General features: G+C 44.2%; 1 protein-coding gene across 2 annotated transcripts in view; it reads right to left on the reverse strand.

Moving 5' to 3' along the window:
• CYTH1 (cytohesin 1) overlaps positions 1-24,872 on the reverse strand; it is a 78,674-nt gene that overhangs the window by 41,667 nt on the left and 12,135 nt on the right. Inside the window, exon 1 of one of the 2 annotated variants that reach the window (XM_082678392.1) lies at positions 1,390-1,517. The exons of the other annotated variant lie outside the window; for it this stretch is intronic. Within the exon in view, the coding sequence (XP_082534518.1) occupies positions 1,390-1,417 (28 nt within the window). The 5' untranslated portion in view covers positions 1,418-1,517. Of the gene's footprint in view, positions 1-1,389; positions 1,518-24,872 lie in introns of those variants that run through there. 2 annotated transcript variants of the gene reach the window in all.

Raw genomic sequence — 24,872 nt, forward strand, 5'->3', positions numbered from 1 at the left:
TTTTATTTGAACTTGACAGCAAAGTCTGACTATGAACTCTGTGCATTTCCTGACAATGAACTATGCACTATTACCTCCAGTTTAGAGGTAAGACTCAGTGAGTATAAATAATCCACAAACAGCCCAAGCCCAATTCAAACTCACTGGCAGAGCACTCAGCTCTTTATTTTCTCTCACGGGAATAATAAAAGCCACCTCAGCTCAGCGTTTACTGTGCATCTGCATATGCCCAGCCTGTGCTCGGAGCTGGGATCTAAAGAGCTCCAGCCCATGCCCTGCACAGAAGGGAGAGGCCAGAGGGGTAGGTGTGCGAGCCTGTGGTGGTAGCACATGCTGCCACGGTGGCCACGCCTGCCCAGGGCTCAGAGGACACCAGGGACCAAGTGGCTTCAGAGCAGTCAAGCCTCCGAGCCAGGAGTTGAGAACAAATGAATTCCCCAGGGCTTCCCTGGTGGCGCAGTGGTTGAGAGTCCACCTGCCGATGCAGGGGACACGGGTTCGTGCCCCGGTCCGGGAAGATCCCACATGCCGCGGAGCGGCTGCGCCCGTGAGCCATGGCCGCTGAGCCTGCGCGTCCAGAGCCTGTGCTCCGCAACGGGAGAGGCCACAGCAGTGAGAGGCCCGCGTACCGCAAAAAAACAAACAAACATGGCCATCTGATGAAAGCATCACAAGAAAACATACACACATACACACACACAACTTAACCTCAGAACGTTTGAGAGCCCTGACCTAGGGTGCTTTAAGCCAGTTCTTCTGCAAAAGCTTTTGGGATTTATAATCCACAAAATTTGTCACCCCTTTACTCATAGCTTCACTGTTTACAGTGTGGGTGTGGAGAAGATGAAGGAAGTTCCCCAGACCTGACGAGGCTTCAAACAGTCTTTACTTAATAGCAAAAGAGGAAGATCAAATAACTATGGATATTCTCTTTGTTACATTTTTATTTAATAAAAATGGTTATTATTCATCTTGTACCTCACCGATACTTTCAACCTGGTCTCTAACATCTTTCCTTTTTAGTGTACACTCACTCTGGGTGTACACGCAACTTGCAGAGCTTCTAAGACTGCTGCTTAGATTCAGGAAATCAGACACCATCACCAAGTAGGAGGGCACATGCCACCAAGACGCTCCCAGGGGGATCTTCAATGAAAAGTAAAGAGTGGGGGTGGGGGCTGGGGGACGTCTTCAGTTTAAAAACACAGAATCTCTCTGGCTTGCGCGCGCGCTCTCTCTCTCTCTCTCTCTCACACACACACAGAGGCAAGAGCCTCTCGGTCGGTACTCCTCAAGAGGCAGTAAAACTGTCGTCACAGAATTTCACATGTCAATCAAAAGAGCTACTTAAACCCCACCCCATATACCCAAGCCAGGACTGGGACTCACCATCGTCTTCTTTGGTTTTAAGGACCATCTTTTCTGTCACAGTAGGACCCTGAAGGTTGCTGGGTTTTGTTCTTCAAAGGAGAACTCAGAGCAAAGACTCCCTGGGAGGCAGGGCAGGGTGGGGCAGGAATACCTGTGAGCTGTCCAGCCACCGGGACAGCTCAGAGCTGCTTCCTGGACCGACAGGGAACTCGTTGGCCACACTCCTGGACCAATCAGCCTCCAGCCACAGAAGCGTCACTCCCAGTTCGCGGCCACCACCCAGTTCCTGAAGTCAAGCTCAAGTAGCTTCCTAGAGGTTAACCACCTCCTCCCTGGAAGCAGTCTGAGGCTGGAGTCCAACGAGTAACAGTGGCACTTCTGGTCTCAGATTCACCCAAAGCAGCAGACAGAGCTGGCGTTTCTCTCTTCACTTCCCAAGTACCTTCTTAGAATGGAATCACTTAAAAACCCCTGGTTGTCTCACAATGTGATAATAGCGCATTTCCCAAGAGCATGACTAAGAGATCGTAATCATTACAGTATGTTGTGAGGTCACAGGATAAAAGTAGAAGGCAGATTTTAGAGGCCAAAAGAAAAAAAGTCTAAGGGAATTATTCCCAATACAAGTTCAATTTCATCCCCATTCTATGTTCTAATATATTGCACCAAACTGTTCTTTTCTCTTACTATACTCATGACACATGTTTATTACTGAAATTAATTATAGTAGTGGCGGGGGGGGGGGCACCCAGGGATAACCACTGATGACATTTCAGTATATATTCTTTACATTTTTCCAGATTTTTGTTTTATATACTATATTCTCATTCTCTGTCTTTTACATGTAAAATTTAACTATATATACATATCTCTTTATATCTCTATATCTCTCATATCTGTCATAGTTAACCTGTATAACCACATATATTATACAATATATGAGATATATTTATCCTTGAGATATACTTACCTCAAGAGATAAGTATACATACAGTCCCCGACTTACAATGGTTGACTTTTTTTTTTTTTTTTTTTTGCCGCACCTTGCAGCATGCAGGATCTTAGTTCCCCGACCAGGGATCAAACCCATGCCCCCTGCAGTGGAAGCACGAAGCCCTAACCACTGGAAAACCAGGGAAGTCCCACAATGGTTGACTTATGATTTTTCGACTTTACGATGGTGTGAAAGCAACACGCATTCAGTAGAAACCATACTTTGAATGTTGCTCTTTTCCGGGCTAGCGGTATGGGTCCAATCCTCTCCTGTGATGCTGGGCAGCAGCAGCAGTGAGCACAGCCCCCAGTCAGCCCATGATCACAAGGGTGAACAACTGATACACTTACAACCATCCTGGACCCAGACAACTGCTCTGTTTCTCAGTGTCAATACAGTATCCAAGCCATTACATGAGAAAATCAACACTTTATTACAAAATAGCCTCTGTGTTAGATGATTTTGCCCCACTGCAGGGGGCAAAACAAACTGTGTGTGTTCTGAGCACCTTTAAGGTAGGCTGCACTAAGCTATGATGTTCAGTTTAGGTGTATTAAATGCATTTTTGACCTACAACATTTTCAACTTATGATGGGTTTATCAGGATGTAACCTGAAAGAAAGCTTCCATGAATATTCACGTAATGTTCTGGGAAAAGTCTTTTTCTCAGCACAATACCCACGTCAGTCACGATCCCAAGGAGACAGAGACGCACTCAGAGTGGGAGTCTGGAGAGAAGAGAGGGACTGTCTATAAAAGTGAGGGTGGAGTGTAGGGAGACCACAGGGAGAGACGCAGCATCAGGGCCAGTGAGAGGGGGCGGCCCTGACCCAGGCCAGGCCTGCTGGGCAGCGGAGTAGGCCGCTGGCAGGACCGCAGGTAGAGGGTTCAGCCGACCTTAGCTACCTGGTGGGGAGAAGACACCTTGACCTCACTGTCCCCTGGCCCGCCAGTCTCCTACACAATCCAACAGGGCCAGAGGACCAGGGAGAGCACAGAGAGTGGAGCTGTGAGGGCACAACACAAACCAAAGGCCCCAGGAGCCGGCCCTGAAGAATTCAATGGCCTGACATCTGCCTACCAAGTCTCAGCTCCGTAATCACCACAGTTTCAAGACCCTCTTCCTGGGACCCTGTGCCTCTCCAGGCTCGTCTCTCACCACCGTGCCTGGTTTGTTTCTCTAAGCAAAAGATGCACACATCATATAAAAAGCAAATAGTACCTAAGGCTTAAAACAGAAAACCACGGCTTCCTGCCCAACTCCCCACCCCCCCACCCCCGAATCATGCTTCACAGACGTAGGTCTCTCGACTATTTCTTCTGCTCGTCACCTCCCTGTTTTGAAAGAACTAGTTACACTACTTGTTCTCGAGTCTCCACCTCTAGACGTCAACTGCCCGCCATGGAAGATGAAGACTCGCCTTTTACCCCCACCCCCCTCCCACGTGCACACACACATACACACGCCCACTCGGTATAATTACACAAACATTTCTGGTTAAATCAGTATTTAGTATTCCCATAAACACTGCTCACAACTCAGCTATATAATGTACTATGATTAAAATAACCACAGAATGGACTAAGTGTCCTTTGTTTGTTTCTGTTTGCTCGTGCCAGACTCTCTACCAAGCTATGCAACTGTCAAGACTGTCAAACGCGCCGAGCGGTCTGTTTTCTGAGATGGCCTCCAGAAACCTCCACGCTCCTACTCAGCCTGGTCTTGTGGCTCTTGAGGCCCGCGTTCGGGGCACCACCCTGAGCACTCCCCCGGACATTTCCCACCACTGGACCTGAGTCTCTGATTCCATGGTTTTTTTCTTTCTTGGATTACTTGCTCATTTAGATGGAGCACCTTCTCTAACAACTAACAGAGAGAGGCTGTGGAGGGGTGGGTTTTCATCGTCATTGTTGTGAATTCTGCATGTCTCTTCTCTCACACCTGACAGTCTGGCTGGGTGTGGCCTTCTAAGCGAAGTCATGTTTCCTCAGCATAGTGGAGGCAACCACTCACTGTTTCCTCTTCCTGTATTGCTGGTAGTGATGGTACCATTCTGATTCCCAATATTTTGTATGAGACCTTTTTCCCCTCTCGGGAAGCTTTTAGGACCTTATTTCTACACTCAGTATTGTGAAATTTCATACGTTATGTTAGCCACCAGATAGAACCTATGTCTGAAGTCTTATACTCTTTAATAAATTCCTGTCCTTTTTTTTTTTCCAGTTCTTGTTTTTTGGAATTTCTATTAGTTAGACACTGGACCTCCATTGTGAATCCTTTAACTATTCTTATCTTTTCACTCCTACTTTTCCTCTCCTTTTTGAGCTGCTTTCTAGGAAATATTGTTGCAATGGCCCGAATGTTTGTGTCCCACCCACCCCAACTCATATGTTGAAACCCTAATGTGATGGTGTTTGGAGGTGGAGCCTCTGGGAGGTGATTAGGTCACGAGGGTGAAGCCACCTTGATGGGATAAGTGCCCTTATAAGAAGAGGCCAGAGAGTTAACTAGCTCTCTCTTTCTGCCATGTGAGGACACAGCGAGAAGACAGACCTCTATAAACCAGGAAGAGGGCCCTCACCAAGAACCTAAACAGGTCAGCACTGAGATCTTAGACTTTCAGCCTCCACAACTGTGAGAAATAAACATTTGTTGTTTAAGCCACCCAGCCTGTGGTACTTTGTTACAGCAGCCTGAACTAAGACGATTCTCTGCTTTATCTTCCAACCTTTCTACTGAATGTTCTATTTTTGCTATTTTTAATTTGCAAGAACTCACTCTTAATCTCTGAATATTCCTTTTTGATAGCATCCTGTTCTTGTTTCAGTAATATAATTTCTGAGACTCTTAAGTATATAGTTATTTTTACATATAAATTTATTTATTTTATCTTATTTATTTTTGGCTGCATTGGGTCTTTGCTGCTGCATGTGGGCTTTCTCTAGTTGTGGTGAGCGGGGCTACTCTTCATTGTGGTGAAGAAACCCCCAAAACAGACAAGTAAAACCTGCTGGGATTGTGATTTTCAGTGGCAAATCTACATTGAATCTGTAGGTCCTCTGGGAAAACTGACATCTGAGTGTGCTGGGTCCTGAGTGCACTTTCTCTCTCCATGGATTTAGGTCCTCTTTCAAGTCTTTCAATAACATTTTAGAATTTTTTTTCCATTAAACTCTTGCACATTGTTGATAGATTTATCACCAGGTGTTTAATTACTGTTGGTTGCTAATATATTGGAATGCATTTGTGCTTTATATGTTGACTTTGTAAACAGCAGCCTTGTCAACCTCTGTGAATGATTCTAACAATTTATCTTTAGGTTTTTTTACCTCTTCTATATGGACAGTCAATCCACCTGTGAGATAATCGTTTCCTTTTTTTCCTCTTTACAATCCTTGTGCCCTTTTTCTTGCCCCGTTTCCCTGGCTTGAGCGTTCAGGCCCAATTCTCCTGAGGCTCCGTGGCTGAGAAAGATTGGGCTAGAAAACCCTGCAGCACAGCACTAGTGAAGTTGCTGAGCGTGGACACCCTTCATTTCTTCACCATCTTAAAGGAAAAATTTTCTACATTCTTCCACAGAATATAACATTTACTATAAGTTGTAAATACCTTTTATCATGTTAAAAAAAGATTCCTTCTCTTTCTAGTTTGTCAAGAGATTTTTTTCAGTTATGGGTGGCTGTTCAGTTCTTTTAGTAATTTTCTTGCAGGTACACATGTGATATTGTTCCAAGAATATACAACCAAGTCATGAACTAGTCTAGCCCTGCACTGTCACGTGTGGTAACCACTACTGAGTTCTTCAAGTATGTTCTAAGTGTAACACACACCCTGGATTTTGAAACCTTAGCACCAAAAAAATGCAAAGTATCTTAATTATTATATTGATTATATGTTGAAATGATAATGTTTTAGATATATTGGGTTAAATAAAATATATTATTAAGGTTATTTTTACCATTTATCTTTTAGCTGTTTAATGCGGCTACTAGAAAATTTTAAGTTACGTATTTGGCCCACACTATGTTTTTTTGGACAGCATTGGCTAGACACACCAATGTGTGCGTGCAAATTTAGTCTATAATAATAGCTAACATGTATTGTGTCTACTAGGTGTCTGCACTGTTTTAAGCACTTTTACAATAACCCTACTAAGTGGGAAAAATTTCTCCATTTCCTAGATGAAAAAACTAAAAGACATGGAGAGAGTAAGCAAATAGCTAGTGAGCCGTGGAGCCAGACTATAACCCAAGCAGCTGACTCCTGGGCTTGAGCTTTTAGTCACTACCTTGTACTGATCATGTGGTATTTTAGATCAGCAGGGAAAGGATGTGCTCTTCAATAAATGGTGATGACAACTGACTATCTATTCAGAAAAAATTTAGATTCCCTCTGCCACTCTATACTTAAAAAAGCAAACAAAAAACCTCCAGATGGATTATAGGTAAAAGTGTGTCTTATATATGTATATGCACTTTGACCTATAATCCACCTGGAGGTTTTTGTTTTCTTTAAGTATAGAATGACAAATATAAGTATGTAAATATAAAAAGTATATATTATATATACCTATATATGTACACATATGTACATATGTACACTTTTAAGTGAATTTTTTCTCATTTTATTGCAAAGGAACATTACTTCCTAAGCAAGTCACAAAAACCTAGAAGTCATAAAAGAAAAAACAATTGACCAACTTGACTTCATATGAATGAACTTAATATATAAATATATTATTTATATTCTATTTTGTATGACAAAAGCTCTCATAAAAAAGGTAAGACTGGCAGTATAGTTGGAGAAAATATTTGCAACATTTACAAGCAAAGGATTACTATCCAAAATATATGAAGAGTACCTACAAACCAATAAAAAGACAAACAACAGTAGCAAAATAGGACAAAGGATATGAACAATTCAGAGAAGAAAGACAGACAGCCAATAACCCTAATAAACAGGGCAGAATAAATTACAATAGCCAGTAGACTACCAGAGTGTTGAAGAGCATCGGTGAGGTTGTGGGGAAGGGGACATTCTCATAGTGTGTGGTGGGGAGCAGTTGGTGCCAAGTTTCAGAAGGCAGTTTGGTAATGTCTGTCCCAGTTAAAAATGTTTATACAGTACACCCCTATGCCCAGATCTTGGTTTCTAAATACCATTCCCCATTAAAAGGAACCTGTGATCCTTGGAGAAATGGTTGATTCCAGGGCTGGGTAGGGAAAAATACAAAATGAGCCTGGAAAATCTTGTGATGGCAGGAAGTGAGGAAGTGCTCAGAGAATGAGGGGGACAGGTTGAAAGACATAGGAGCCAACTTGAGGAAGCACCCAGCCATTGACACGAAAATTGGGGGGTGAGAAAGGATGACGAGGAACAGATATCCACATCACCCCGGAGCATCTCTCAACAAGATTCTTAGGAATCACAAAAGGACAGACAGCCACAGCAACTTACAGAGACCTGGTGGACTCATCTTTACTAGATGTTCAAGGTTAACATCACTAAGGGCTTCCCTGGTGGCACAGTGGTTGAGAGTCCGCCTGCCAATGCAGCAGACACGGGTTCGTGCCCCGGTCCGGGAGGATCCCACATGCCGCGGAGCGGCTGGGCCCGTGAGCCATGGCCGCTGAGTCTGCGCATCCGGAGCCTGTGCTCCGCAACGGGAGAGGCCACAACAGTGAGAGGCCCGCGTACCGCAAAAAAAAAAAAACATCACTAGTAAAAGGATTCATCACCATCATGGACCCTGACACAATGCACTAAGAACACAACCTCATTCTTGCCAAAAATGCACAACCTCAATTGAATCAGGAGAAAACTGCAGGCAAATCCAAATTAGGGAACATTCTACAAAATAATCGAGAAGTCCTCTGTGAAGTGTCAAGGTCATGACACACAGGACTGGGAACTGTCGTGGTCAGAACTAATTGCAGTGGGGTCTTCTGAATTAGATCCTGGACCAGAAGAAAAGGACCTTAGTGAGAAAACTGGTGAGGTTCCAGTAGGATTGCCAGATTGCTTACTAGTATTGTACTGGTGTTAATTCGCTGGTTTTAATAACTGTACTGTGGTATGTAAGATAGTAACCTTAGGGCAAGTTGGGTAGAGGGCATATGGCAACTCCATGTTTTTGCAATTTTTCTGCACGTCTTAAAATTTTCAAAATAAAAAGTTAGCTGCCCAGACCTGTTGACTCTGTATTGCAGCGTTTCTGAATCTCTTCTGCAGGTACAGAAAGACAGAAGTAGAAGAATGTTGATTGCACACAGCCTGTGACAGCGAAGTACTGGAAACAAAGTTTCATCAGTACAAAATGAAAGTAGAGTACAGATTTTGCTGTGGAATGTACCAGTTTAAAAAAATTGAGGTAGATCTATGTGCTCTGACATAGGAAAATCTCTAAGACATATTAATTGGAAAAAAAAAAACTTGTAGAAAAACACACACTGTTTAACCTTGTGATGTAGGCAGTAAAAAAAAAAAGACTTTTATTTTTGTATTTTATATGTTCTGCACTTCCCCCACCCCAGAACATAGTAATAATGTATTCCTTCTGTAATTTAAACAGAAGAAAGTAAGTATGATATATTCTGCCTTTAGTGAGATAATCCTTTTTTTGTGTTAAAAAAAACTCAGAATTATCATTTAATATTTATGCTTTCTTTTTTTCTAAACACGATTCTTTTTTTAAAAATTTATTTATTTATTTATTTATTTTTGGCTGTGTTGGGTCTTCGCTGCTGCACACGGGCTTTCTCTAGTTGCGGCGAGCAGGGGCTACTCTTCGTTGCAGTGCGCGGGCTTCTCATTGCGGTGGCTTCTCTTGTTGTGGAGCACGGGCACTAGGTGCGCGGGCTTCAGCATTTGCGGCATGTGGGCTCAGCAGTTGTGGCTCTCAGGCTGTAGAGCACAGGCTCAGTAGTTGCGGCGCACGGGCTTAGTTGCTCTGCAGCATGTGGGATCTTCCCGGACAGGGCTCGAAACCGTGTCCCCTGCACTGGTAGGTGGTTTCTTAACCGCTGCGCCACCAGGGAAGTCCCAAGTATACAGTTTATAAGGTTTTCTTCCATATCTTCCATGATCTGTTTCTTCTGTTTGCTTTGTTCTGTTCTGTTGTTAATGTTCGAGGATTTTCCTCAAATGTCTAATAAACAGAGGCTGTTTCTTTACATTTAAGAGAGACGCACTGACAACCCGATTAAAAGCTCTGTGTAGTAGCTGTGACCTATTGAGTGGTGGGTGTCTTTGTAAAATAATAAAGCAATAACATGTGGATACCCCACATGGAGGACTCTGTAGGTTCTTTTTTCTTGGGCAATGACCTAAAGAAGTGATCTCCAACCTCCTACCTGAGCTATGTGGGCTATAAACCTGGCCAGCAGCATCTGGGAAGCTAGGTAGAGGAGAAAGGGTAAGGAGCTCATAAGTAAGTACACAGACTTTCACTCGGTTTCCTTACAGGCTCATCTTCATGTTTTACCAAAGGGGAAGAGAAATCGCCTTGCTACAGGAGATGGAAGAGAACTGGAAGTCTTAACTGCCTGCCATGACTTCCAACCCACCCTCCAGTTTCTAGCCTCACTCCGTATCTCTATTCTCAGAGGCCCATGGTGCCTTGAAGTCTTTCTGAGATATGGAGATAAATTGTTTTGCTTCCTGATGGCCTCCTTCTCTGCAGCTTAGATCTTTCCTGATAAGCTGCCAATAGGAGAGGGGCTTAGAGCATGCAACCACGGGAGTGTCCTCAAACCCCCAGAAGTGCATCTGTAAGCTGGGGTGGAAAGTGACAAAGACCTCAACCTTCTACAGACAGAAATCCAGTCGCCTGGAAATACTGCAAAACTCTTTTAAAGGTTACTTCTACTTCCTGAATTAGCTGAAAAACATGGATTTGTACTGTTTTTCCTCACAGACACAAACAGCATCAAATCAGTATTGCACAAAAAAGACTTGAGAACAAAAGAAATACCGTGTGTGTCGCAGAGAATTCAAATGAAAAATTCCTGGACATGCACTTACCTTGCACCTGATCACATCTGCCAGTACGTACTTCGTGAGGCAGAATTTTTGGCAGTTTTATCATCAAAAGTAAAACTCAATTAGGTACTTTTTTAAAAAAAAGCCCAAACCATGCCCTTTTAGCCTTTATTTTATGTATACAATCTGAATTTCAATTTTTTCCAAAAAGAGTCATTACCTTTTGCAAGAAAAAAATGAGAAAGGTGCAATTCTTCACAAAATCTGGTCTTATTTTCTGTGAAGAAAATCCATTATCAATGCCATAAAACTGAAAAAAACATGTGGTTTTGAGTTTCTGTGCATTTTTTTCCTTGAGAAGGGGGTCGACACATCACCAGACGCTCAGAGAGGACCCTCGAGTGGAGGAATCTGCACCTGGACCCAGCCCTCCAAGAGTGGGTAAGGGCAGCACCATCCCTAGAAGAAGCCCAGGGAAATAAATGATTACCCACTTCCTGGTGACAATGGAACGATGCCCCAAAGGACTCACACCTGCCGTCATGATCACACTTGGAAACGTGTACGCTTTAGAAAACATGGACTTGTCATATTTGCAATAAACAGAAACATCTTCCTCCACAAGGACAGAGGAGCAACAGTACGACTCACAAATGAGCAAGAAGTATACTAAACTTGATGTTGATAACTATCGAGCTACACCTGTAAGCAGCTGCTGCAATTTTAAATGTCGTTTAAAATAAAGTCAAAATTCCTGGATGTGGTCAATTCAATCTGTGCTGCCCTCTGCTGGCTACATGAGAAGATTGTTAAAAGGTTTACAATTAGCCATTTTTGCAAATAAATTACCTTTTGAATGTATACAGAAGAAGAAAGTCATGTTCTACCTAGTATACAAGCCATGCTCTGGTGATATTCAGCAGTTCTCATTCTCTGAAGGGTTTTTTGTTTTAAGAAAATTGGTTTGCCCTTTGTCTATACACTGTGACTAATTTATGGGAATGGGTGATAGCCAATGGGAATTTATGTTATATGGGCAGACACAGACAACAAACAATATACACAATAAATAATAAAGTAACTAGCATGCTAGAAAGTGGTAAGTGCTATGTGGAAAAGAAGGAATCAGGAGTGCGTGCGTGGGAGCAGTTATTAAAGTATTAAATGTGGTGGTCAGAACAGGCATCACAGAGGTGAAAGCTGAACCTCAGTGACTCCCCCCAACCCAAAACAAAAACACCATACACAGGCTTCTCTTGTCCAAAATCCTGTGGTGTGTGAAATGCATTTATATTCTCCTCTGAACCTCCTACTTCCTGTTCCACACCACGTGGACTAATGAAATTAAACAGGCACCCTCTACAAGATTGGATTCCCAAGGCCATTTCCCTATGAACAGACCTGAGCTCCGGGACTCAGAGCGACTGTGGCGGCTGAACCTCCCACTTCCTGTGTCCATTTAGGAGAAAGTCTCATCACCTGGTAACCTGAGGGTCTCTTACTTTCAACCTGAAAGAGCCTAATACCCTTAGGATACCTGCCCCCCATGTTCTAGCTGCTGCTCACACACACAGTATTCATTATTTGAAAACTCTAAGTGCTTAGTACTCTGCATTCACTCAAAAAGGACTTGGGTCTCTACTGTGTGTTCAGTTTGAGCACCACACTAGCTGGGTGCTGGGGTCCGGAGATGAAGAGAGCACAGGCCTCTGGAGCCCCGTGTGGTGGCAGCAGTAGCGGTCACCTAAACCACCACTCACGCTGCTCAGCACTAGGATGCCAGGGCCGGGTGCTCCAAGTTCTTGGAGGAAGAACACCAAAAATCAGTCCCTGGGAGAGGCGGGGACAAGGGGGATGTGAGCAGTCCAATAACGGAGAGAGACTTGGGAAAACCCACAATCTCAGTGGCATTATCTGGTATTTAGGAGGAGATCCGGGGAGATTCAAGTACCGCTTTGTGGCCACAATCTTAAAGGAAGAAGTAGAGATGACCTTTGGGGTGAGCAGGCACTGCGTGGGAGAGGAAGGGCATTATACCCAAAGTCACAGAATGACATTTGTGTTGGCCGGGCTGCACATTCTCTTCGCAGCCAGGAAACCTACCTGGAGAGAAGTTTGCAAGAAAAAGAGACCTAGGAAATGCAGATTCAAAGACAAAAAGATGTGGAATTCCAAACAAGAACCAGGCTCACGGAGCTGCTAGACAGCCTGAGGTCTTGTCACCCCAACTGAAGGGACACGTGCTACTGCACCATAATCAGTCAGGTAACTGTGAAAAGCTGTATCAGTTTCCAAAGAGACACAGAGGTATTTTCACAGAAATACAGGATTTCTTGAGCATCAAAACAACCCTGGAGGAGATCAGGAGGCACCCCTACCACCACCATCACCATCCCCTTCCACGATGAAGGAAGCTGAGGACACGGGAGAGTGGAGGAGCCATGCCAACCACGGCTGCCAACACCAAGCCCAGTGGGGCCCTCCCGGGGCGGTGCCCTCGCCCCCATCTACTCTCCATGTGCTCCCCCAGCCTGACAGGATGCACACTCCGGGCACAGGGACCAGATACCCCTAGTGAGGAAGTCATCAAGAGTGAGTTCCCTTAACTCTGAAACTGCCTAGGAGACAGCCCCTCTCCACTTTATACAGATATAAAAGATCTGTATTTTACAGATAAGTTTATAAAATACAAATACGAACCAGTAAGAAACTTTTCGTAAAGGCTGAATTCTGGTCTTTTTATCAAACTGCTTATGAAATAAAGCATAAATAGGGACTAATAGCTAACAGCATCTGTTAGCTATTAACAGACTTGAGTTTCCTATAACTGCTGCTAGGGATACAACCTTCACATGAATACCAGGAAATATGAATGTGAATGGTCACAGCAGCATTTGTAGCAATAACCCCAAAGGGGAAAACACCTAAATGTCCATTAAAAGTGGAACAGATTTGTTTTTAAATTGTGGCATACTCAAAAGATAAAATATCGGGCTTCCCTGGTGGCGCAGTGGTTGAGAGTCCGCCTGTTGATGCAGGGGACACGGGTTCGTGCCCCGGTTCGGGAAGATCCCACATGCCGTGGAGTGGCTGGGCCCGTGAGCCATGGCCTCTAAGCCTGCGCGTCTGGAGCCTGTGCTCCGCAACAGGAGAGGCCACAACAGTGAGAGGCCCGCATACCACAAAAAAAAAAAAAAAAAAGATAAAATATCATACATTTGTAAAAGTGAACAAACTATAACTACATGAAACAACATGGATAAATCACATGGACAAGCAAAAACAAAAAAACAAAAAAAAACAAAGCCTTTAAAATCAGAAGAAAACTTTACTGGAAGAATTTTATACCAAATCCAAAAAGTGTTAAGTACAGACCAAAATATTTTCTAACATGCAAACTCAGAACACTGACCTCCCACATACTCTTTCCTAGGAAACGTCTAGAGAATATGCTTCTGTAAACTTAAGGTAAACTGAAAACAGGAAAGACACAGACCAAGGAAAAGGTGATCCAACAGAGAGGTAATCCCCAATGACTCTGGGGGGCGGGGGGGGGGGAATGGAAACAAAGGCCGCACAGCAGACTTATGAGCAACTGCTCTAGACTTGAGCGGAAAAATGATGTGCACTGTCCAGGGGGACACAACTGACTGATGTGCTTAAGCAGATAGAAAGCATCATAGATAAGCTTGGGACAAAGCTGCAGTATTTTAGAAAACAATTGATAATTTCAAAGAAAACCAGGCAAAGGGAAAGTTGAGGCAATTAATAGCTCCAGGGAAAACAAAGAGTTGTACCAGGAAGACAGAATGACTACAGAACACCATGTGGCTCAGTAGCGTCGTGGTCAACAGAAAGTCTGCAGAGGGACTTCCCTGGTGGTGCAGTGGTTAAGAGTCCATCTGCCAATGCAGGCGACACGGGTTCAAGCCCTAGTCCGGGAAGATCCCACATGCCACAGAGCTGTGGCACATGCGCCACAACTACTGAGACCGCGCACCACAACTACTGAAGCCCGCGCGCCTAGAGCCCGTGCTCCGCAACCAGAGAAGCCACCACAATGAGAAGCCCGCACACGGGAACAAAGAGTAGCCCCAGCTCGCCGCAACTAGAGAAAGCCCGTGTGCAGCAACGAAGACCCAACACAGCCAAGAATTAATTAATTAATTTTTTAAAAGCATGCATGTAAATTTTTATGTGGTGTACGATCTTTTAAACTATGTGTATATATTGTATCACTGAGATAAAATAAACTTTAAAATATTTTCTATTTTTCTACCTGAATTCTACCTATTCAAATTCCAGTTCCAGAACCTCCTCCCACAACCCTCTCACTGTCACGCCATATACAGAAAACAAACTAAAGATGCTGACTCAGATTCATGGTAAGTTTCCCCTCTAAACATTTTATGATTCTGTGAACTAAGACTCCCCTTCTTAAAGATGAAAAGTGCCTGCTGAAACAGCGTTCTATCCTCTCAGGTAATCACGGAGCAATCACGTCAGGTATTCCATCAGCTCAGTGTAATACTCATCACCCACCGCATGATGAATGGATGGTTTTAACGCTGTCCTGGGTTGAAAGGAAAATGTTCACGGATCAAACAAGCCTAATGGTTTTGTAGGGGACAATGGTGACTAAGCTATCAGGCAAGTTCATTCTTTAACTGGAGTAAAGTAATACATGACAAGTACCAGCTATTTAAGATAAATTCAATTGATATTTCCAGAAATGATCTTTCTGGGGACTTCCCTGGTCGTCCAGTGGGTAAGACTCTGCGCTCCCAATGCAGGGGGCCCAGCTTCGATCCCTGATCAGGGAACTAGATCCCGCATGCATGCCTCAACTAAGAGTCCGAAAGCTACAACTAAAGATCCCGCATGCCAAAATAAATAAATAAATAAATAAGATAAATTTTTTTAAAAAAGAAAGAAAGAAATGATCTTTCTGGTACTTTTACTACTTAGGGGAATGGTGTTCTGTGTACTTCTAAACCAAATTCAATTAATAACTTTTGGGGAAAAAATGGCCAGCCTTCAATAACTATGGAAACAACTGCTATCATGGTGTGAAATTTAAGCGTGTATGAAAGCAAAGCTCTCTGACAGCTCAAACAGTAAGGACAGATAAGGCTGGGGAACACAGGAGCCTGCCTGCCCACTCTTCGTTGCTTTGGACATCTACTCTGATGCACAAGCACTGTATATCCTCTTCCTGTTTCCTTCGCTCCCTTTCTGCCTTACTAATTATACATCACCCCCTTTCTTTGTAAAACCACAAGACCAAGTTACAAAATCGGTGCACTCCACCCATCCTTTTACTCAGCTGACAGAGAGCAAAGCGAACCAGTGAAAAGAAAGAAGCCAGGGCCCTGCAGATGGAGCCATCACATGACAGAGGAGCAGGAGACAGACCACGCCCACCCTGTGTCACCCGGCAGAGCAGAGGAGGCGGAAGGCAGTACCACACGAGCAGCCAGTCCAAACAACTTCTTGGTACCTGTCACTGATTTTAAAAACAAACTAATCGGAAACCATGGTTTTATCTAAAATCTAATCTCCTTGTTTTACAAGGCAGGTGGTGTCAGTAAAATACAAAACAAACAAGGAAACTCTAATAATCTATTATTGAAGGGGCGTTTCTTCAAGATCTTCAAGCTCTTAAACCACTGTTCAGACGTTTACTTTCCCTAAAAAAAACCCTCCCTTCCAGTCTCAAAAATATTCCTACCAGGTTTGGAGGCAGGTCTCTGTTTGCAGAATCTACCATCACCCAGAGTAACACCAAGTGCTCCCACACAAAGCCTCTGGGTCCACCTGAAAAGGGACAGCTAATCAGGTCCCAGAAGGGGGAGAGCATGGGATGTGGGGGCACAGTGAGGTCCACACAGGGAGCTGGAGTCGCATCCGGGGAGCAATGCCAGTGACCCCCACTCACGTGGCAGCAGGAGAGACAGAAAAACAGAGGACTTTAGAACGTGTTTGGAAGTAGAATCGACAGCACTACTAAGGAACTGGATGTGGAAAACGAGAGAAATGGAGGAATCAGGGTTGATTTCTCAACACGTAATGTGCACACCACACGGGCAGACATGCTGTTTCCTAGGATGGGGACAGCTGGGGGCTCTGCAGTGCCACACTGAGCATGAGGCCCCGGTCAGACATCTCGGGGGGATGACAAATGAGGCAGTGAGCCACCCGAGCCTGCAGCTTAGGGGGAGGAAGAAGGCTAGAGGTACAGTCGGTCCTCATAATTCAAGCAGTTACGTCCTAGAAAGTCGCTGCTAACCCTGAATTGCCGAACACTGACCCAAGGTCCCCAGGGATAATACAGGGCTAGGTTCCTGCGAGTCCCTGACCCCACTTCCTCAAAGGATCAACACGTAAGCTTGTTTCAGGACACCTCAATGACACTGAACTCATGCCTGAAGGAGGCTCATCAAACACACGTGTGTTCTCAGTGGGGCACACCACGGCCTTCTTGCCCTGGGGAACACACCAGACAGCACATCCGCACTATGCGTGGGGCCATTTTAAACAGAGGAATCACCAGCAGAAAGGGCAAAAACGTGGCACTAAGCAGAGTGCATCCAGGGCCCTTGCTTAAGGCCTGAGCACTGAAAGGGGAGGTAGAGGGCCCTGGGAGCCGTGGTGGACCACCCGCATCTTCCACTGCCCTGCGCACATCCACACACAACTGAGAGAGCACCACCCTCGTGCTGATCTGGGGTTACAAACGGATTCTAGTGAGGAGGCGAACTCACAACTGACGAGGACTGGCTGTATAAACTCGGGAGACATCACAGGATAGGCAGTACTTAATTAAAGCTATTGGTTATACCGAATGGTGATTCCAAATGTTCAGAAGATCCCATTAGGGAAGAAAGAGGGAGAAATGTGACCTACTTTACAACTTGCAGTCTATTCCCAGATGCCTGGAGTTAGGGGGACGCCCTCTCTTCACCAGTTATAAAGCTGGTGATTTGATCTCCACTTTCTGACTGCTTTCTCTATTTCCAGCAGTTCAGAACTTGAAAGGGAAAGAAAGGACTGTTATTCATTGCTCTCTCCCACTGGAAAGGAAAGAGCTTTATCATATGCATTTCATATCAATTTCCATAGAAATTACCTTTAAAATGTATCTAACTGGAGGAAAACCTCTATCATCAATTAACTGGTTTGGGATGATCAGGACAAATAATGCTGTCAAATAAGATGACAACTGAGAACTTTGCAAAAGCACATCAATGAGTTTGTAACTGTGACCTAGTAAATGGAGGTAATGTCACAAAGCTCTTATCACAAAGTGATGGTACAGATTAAATCCTATATTGAAAATGTAAAATGCCTACTTAAATACAAAGCTAAAGGTAGTTCTGCAGAATACAAAACTTCTTGTTTAGTCAAAGACGGTCCTGCCAAAAAGTCATGTATAATCCTGGTCGGGAAACAAGACATCCAAGAACACATCAAGACAAAGAGTACACGCAGGGGTTACCCAATCTCCCCAAAGATTTACTCCTCCTTTCCTGAAGTCTTCAGGCACATGCCTGAGTGAGTTGTGTGACAGGAGTCACCAGGAGCGTGAGGACACTGGGGCCAAACCTCTCATCCCACCCCGAAGGCTGACAGACTGCGAACGAAGGCTCAGAGGGCGGCTGGCATCCCTAGTTCATCACGTGGGGTTTACACGATGACCTGAGGGAATCCTGCAGGAGACGACAACCATTAAATAAAGCAGTACTAACAATTAGGACAGAAGACGGTACATAACAAGGTACTAAGTGGACTAAATCGGTGGTTTGCCACACCACAATTATGAAAGGACCAATTTGCCAACTTTAAGATAAATTACTTTTAACTCCTGCCATCTAACTTGTCTGGGGACATAAATCACTGAATCTTTAGAATAACCTTTAATTAATACCTTAACTCCAAAGTAGAAGACTTTCTGCCTGGTAGTTCAAACACCAAAACCCCCTAAACAACAGAATTGTTCTAAAAATATTTTACAGAATAATCCCTTTTAAAAAAATATTAACACTCGCTCCCCCCTTTTTAAAAGAAGATTTACACTTTGAGTGGCAGTGGTGCAAGCAATCTAGTGGGTGGCAAAGGCCTGGCTGATGACATGACAGGGTGCCTATCCTCTGGCTACACTGGGGGAGAGGAATAAAGTGACCATCGAAGGCTTGTCTACGTTGTGTTTGTCTCACAAACATCATGGACAAAAGCCACGAGTTACCAGGGAGCAGCTTACCTAGACACACAGAGCAACTCTGCAAAGGGAAAGCACAGGAGACGCAGGCACACAATGCTGAGAGAACCTTCCTGAGGGCTACCTTGCCCTCACGCCTGATTCTGCTGTGCTCCTGGGTGCATCTGCCCACCTGCAAGAATTTATTCTTCTATATTTTTGTGTGAAGCTTTCTCTCCAATTTTAAGTAAGTACAAAATTGTGATTTTGTACAAGAACAGAAAAAAAAAGTTTGCATTTACTTTGTGATTGTTTCAAGTTTTACGTCACTTTTTTTCTAGGAAAATCCAGTATTTTTTTTGATTGATGCAAAATGATAACATATTAAAACATACTTTCACTGATCTGCATATTATTCTCACATTAAATAAAAGCTTCTCTAAGACATTTTAAAACTAGTTACATACCATTTGTACATACCATTCCTTATTACATTTTACATATAATAAAACGTTTTTTAGGAGAAAAGGAAAACCCCACGATACAAGCCAACCATTCTATCCATGGATATTAACCCAAGAGAAATGAAAACATGTCCACACGATGACTTTACATGAAGGCTCACAGCAGCTTTATTCACAATGGCCCCAAACCAGAAACAATGCACACGTTCATGACAGGTGACTGGATAAATACACTGTGGTCCATCCAGACAATGGAACACCACTCAGAAATAAACAGAAAAAACTGACATCCCAAAAATGATCTCAAGTACTTCATGCTGAGTGAGGGCCAGACACAGTAGAGAAAACATTGTATGATTCCATTTATATAAAATGCTGGGGAACACAAGCCAATCTGTAGTGACAAAAAGATCCAGGGTGCCTGGGGTAGAGGGAGGGATGGGCTGCAGATGGACGTAAAGAACCTTTTCATGGCAATGGAAATGTTCTGTATCTTGACGGTGATGGTGGTTTCAATGGTGTACAAATCTGTCAAATATAGCTCATCAGACTGTACACTTCACATAGATACAGTTGATTGTATGTAAATTATACCTCGATAAAGTTATTTTTTTAAACACAATAAGGGGGAATCAGAAAAGTTTGTAGCAAAAAGATAAATGGAAATGAATGTACTTGTTATCACTAAGTAAGATGTTTCAACGTCAACGCTGGTATCCTAGTTTGCTGTGGAGGCCCTACCAAGTCCTCCAGAATGTCCGCTGACGATGGCCTTCAGAGCAGACACTCCCCAGGCTCCTGCTGCATGTCACCCCCTTGACTGATGTACACAGAGCACCTCACTGGACCCTTCACAATGCCCTGCAAGGCAGGTGCGACTGTGTCGCTACCCCCAAGTCTGTGCCCCTTAGAGAAGACAGATAATCTGCCCAAGGCACAAGGTGGCCAGGGTAAAAATTAAGGCTGACTGATGAAAAATTCATGACAGTGCGCTTTGCTCTTGTTTTTTTTTTTGTCGGCGCCACGCGACTTGTGGAATCTTAGTTCCCTGACCAGGGATCTAACCCAGGCCCTTGGCGGTGAAAGCACGGAGTCCTAACCACTGCACTGCCAGGGAACTCCCAAACAATGCACTTTGGAAAGAGCATTAAAAGACAAAGTTATCAAGCCAAGTTTAAGCTTCTTTCTACCAGAGAGTCCCTAAACAGGCACTGTCCTCCCTATCTGTACAGAAAAGGATTCTAAAACCTATCTGTTCAGAATTAAATCGTGGTTTGTGTAGACTCACTTTCAAAAGTCTTTAACACAATTTGTGGACGAAGATGTCTATAAAAAGCCCTTTTCAGTCACAAGGGGACACAGGAGTGCTGAGAAGTCAGGAACACAAAGCTCAACAGCTGGCCTGTGTCCAGTAAACACAAGGTGGGAAGCAGATGAGTTCTCACCCTAACTTAACTCTTAAGAAACCCTCATCTGAGCTCAACAGAGAATACAGCTGGATGAAACATACCCAGAAAAAACAGCTCCTTTTCTTGGTTAAAGGTCAAAGTTCTCCTTCCATCTAGAATACAAGGTCCCTGAGAACTCTGTTCACGTCTAAATTCCAAGACCCACAGAGTGCCCAGCTCCTAATTGGTACTCAATAAATATCTGTTGACTAAATTAACAAGAAATGACCTGGGAAAGAAGCTGCTATAATTCCCATTCTGATTTATACGAGCACTAGGCAAGGTCTTAGAATAAAGCTACCCCATCAACACTGAGAAGAGAGAGAAAAAAATATTTAAAAGTTACATCAAAAAACGAATGATTAAAAAACAATTCAGGGCTTCCCTGGTGGCGCAGTGGTTGAGAGTCCGCCTGCCGATGCAGGGGACACGGGTTCGTGCCCCAGTCCGGGAAGATCCCACATGCCGCGGAGCAGCTGGGCCCGTGAGCCATGGCCGCTGAGCCTGCGCATCTGGAGCCTGTGCTCCGCAACGGGAGAGGCCACAACAGTGAGAGGCCCCATACCGCAAAAACAAAACAAAACAAAAAAACAATTCAATGTTTGGAAGGATAAATTAACAAATATCACCATATACTAGTGTGAAATGTAAACGTAAATGTGACAGAACTTTCTGGAAAATCACTTGACAGTACATATCAAGAGACTAAAAACAGTTTTTAGTCACTGACCCAGTGATTCCACTTACAGGAATCTAGCCTAAGAAAAGAATCAGAAATGTGGGCAAAGTTTTACCAACAATGATGTTACAGGGTTATTTGCTACAGGAACAGAGAGGAAACTTCTAAATGACCAACAAGAGAGGACAATTAATCAAATTGGGGCGCCACCACATTACACTGCATTCGGCATAGGCAGGCCACCATAGGGCCCCAGCATCCCCACACGTCTTTTGTCACATCTGGTTGGTCAAGGAGACAGCAGCATGACCTGCTGGCTCCCAGGGGAGGGCTGGCTTGTCTGCTGCTTGCTGTGGAAGGTGCTAAGCCCTGGGGCCCTGGTCCCTCGGCTGCAGACCAACCCAATTCAAGCGTGCCCATCGTCTGGGCTCATCCCATCACCCTGTGGGACTTGGTGTAGGGGAAGCAGCAGCCCCAGCCTGGGTTCCGGTGTCTGCTGGGCTCCACGTGATAAACTGACTGGTTCTGACCCAGTGAGGCCTGCCACCTACCTCCAGCCCCTCCTTTGGACTCTTGCTTTTCCCGCTGTCCTCTGTGAGGATGGGGTCCTTCCCTGGCAGACGCCACCAAAAAAATCATCCATATATAAATTTTAATGGCACAGAAAAACACTTATGTTTTTTTTTAAAAAGCTACGAAACATTCCACAGAGTGACTGGAACTAGTTTTTAAGCTTTTTGTTGTTGTTGTTGCTAATAAGATCCAGACATATAACCCCCAAGCTTCAGTTTATCTAGTAATTCCAAATTTCTCCTTATCAAATCTTACACTCCACGTTTCCGCAGCTGTTTTATGTAAATTACTTTCACATGCACTCTCTTATTTGCCCTTGCAACAACCCTGCAAGGCAGGTAGGAAAGATACCACTGTCTACACTTTGCAGGGGACGCGGGGATGCTAAGTGACTTGCCCAAGATCACAGGGCCATTAGAGACAGTACCAGACCCAGAAGCCAGGCCAGACTACACGTGCAGTGCTCTTTCTACCATGCCATTCATGCCTGCTCAGCACTATATACCCAGACTGCTAACATGTGATAAATGGAGTGGATGTCCTCCCCTTTCTCTCTGCTAATCCACTTCCCTTCAAGGTGGGCACTTTTCTGAGCAGCTGCTCTGTTTTCTACTTCATTGATTTCTGCTCTTTTATACTCTCTGTCCTTTTGCTTGCTTTGATTTCATTTTCTCCTTTTGGCTAGTCTCTTAAGATGGAAGCTGAGGTTTAAGCTTATTTTTTAAATCCTACATTTTCCAAAAAGGACTTAAGGTCGGTGGACATGTAGGAATATGCATGAAAGAAAACTATACCAACACGTTCACGGTGATGAGTCCATGGGAGTTCGTTACACTCTTCCCTGCACTTTTGCATGTGTTTGAAATTTTCCATAATGTTAACTTTTCAAAGCTCGCCCAAAGTGCTAAAGAGGGCATATACAATTACAGCCAGCCTATCCACCAACAACCCCTGAGGAGAGGCTGAGAGCTCCTCCGAAGACGCTCTGGCAGGTGACTGCGGGCCTCGGCCCTTCCACAGGCCTCGTGTGCCTGGCAATCCACGTCCCAGGTGGGACATGGGAAGGCTCTTTTCAGGTCACTTCCTCTGCTGTGCAGATCAGGGCTCCAGGATGGCGCCTGCCCAGGGGCTGCCCAGCAACTGAGCAACACACAGGGAAAGTGTCTTCTAAAAGGAGCAAAACTAAAACCACACAGACACTTGGGGAAGCTGAAGTGGGGAGGCATATAAACTTGGTGGCTATAATAAAGGAGTTTAAAAAAAAACCCAAGCTTGGTTATTTTTTGCTCCTTTGATCTGCTGAGCCTCTTCTTACAAACCTCTGCTTGAAAGTTCAAAATCCTCTAAGGGGAATTCTGAATGGCCTAAAGCAAAACCACATCAATTAGATGGTTACCTTGGAAAAATGCATTTAACACTCAGCCAACCCTTCCTACAATCCTTGACACAAATCCTCACACCATCATTTCAAACAAACACAGGAAATAAAGGGAACCATCTCTAACGCAGGGCCAAGCAACGTGACCCCGAAGAGAGCAGCGCAAGCTTCCTGAGAGCGGGTCTTCTACATCCTCGAATTTAGGCTCTTGAAAATATGTGTGTACGTGTGTGTACATATGTATGTATGTATGTATTCATTCATTCCTGGATCCTACCCTGGAGGGTCCCGGTCCATTAGCTATGGCTAGAGTGGGGCCCCAGAGTAAACTGCCTTTTAAACTGACACAGGCGATTCTGTAGATTAGCCAGGCGTGGACACACCATTCTAACCCCTATTTACTAGATTACCAACTCAGATGGGCAGGTTAAACAGACTACTGATACTTTTGTAATTTCAGCCTGAGTCCCAGAGCAATGCAGGAGCACACATCCTGGCTCACGCGGTCTCTACGTGCGAGATCACCCGACTTTTGCGTTCAAACAGTCCCAAACTTATTTTCTCCAAGCGGCAAATCTCCAATCACAATTCAGTCTCACAGAGACTGTTTTCTTCAGTTCTGTGGCTCCAGGCAAGAATCGGGGGATGTGTAACCTATTTTTGGGTGGAAATCAACTGACCTTGGGGATAACACGGAGAACTAAAACCGTGCAAACTTCCTAGAGCCTAGAACCCCCTTTAAAAGTCAAAAGTGACTTTTAACTACATGCTTGTCTCTATCAATTGTGTTTTTACCATAAGGATGTTACTTTCATAATTTTTTTAAAGTAGAAGTTTAAATTCCTCTTATGAAAACGCTATATGTACACGTTCATATGTTTAAGAAAATGAGAGATAACAGCAAGATCAGAAAAGGGAAAAGACAGTAGTATTTAGCCAAAAATTCAGTTTTGTATCCTCGAAATCCATTCAGGGTGGAAATCAAACCAAATGAGCCTTTAACACGAATTTGTGAAAGAGTAATCACACCTAGCCTGCTTCCTCTACACGGATGCCCATCAAGTGATGTGAGGAAACAAGGCAGATGACTGGGAAAATAATCACCGAACAATGTCATGTCAATATATTCCTCTAGAATAATGAACTCCTTTTTCCTATCAAGCTCCATTGTTCAGGGATGTTTCCATTACCTGAAACCAAAAAAAAAATTCTCTTTGCTACCAAGGTAAGTACAAAAACGTTCCTAAGGACGGGCAGCAACAACACAGCCTCTGGCTGGAGACCTTCTCTGTTCCGGCAATTTGAAGACAAACAGGGCTGCTGAGGAGCAGAACAGGACATACAGGTCAGAGTCTGTTGCTGCTCTGCATGTGTGCTGAATGAGGAACGCTCTTCTAGGACAAGAAATGCTTGACAAAACTAGAAAAAGCCTACACAATACTGTAGTCCTTCCTATTCACGTGGAACATCTCCTCAAGAAGAAACAGGTCCCTCCTCATGAGAAACAGCCTAGGAACAAAAGCGCTAGGGTGATGTGGTCTGCAGAACACGGCCCCCAGAGATGTCCTAACCCTAGTCCCTGGACCATGTGGATCTGGTAAATTCCACGGCAAAGGGGAATTAAGGTTGCTAATCAGCTGACCTAGAGATGGAGAGATTATCCTGGATTACCTGGGTGGGCACAACGTGATCACAAGAGGGCTTAAAAGTGGAAGTGGGGCAAAGTCAGCATCAGAGTGATGAGATATGAGAAAGACTTGATCAGTCATTGGTGGTTTTGAGGATGT

Source organism: Grampus griseus, assembly GCF_964374135.1.
Source record: "Grampus griseus genome assembly, chromosome: 20".
In the NCBI taxonomy this organism is placed as follows: Eukaryota; Metazoa; Chordata; class Mammalia; order Artiodactyla; family Delphinidae; genus Grampus; species Grampus griseus.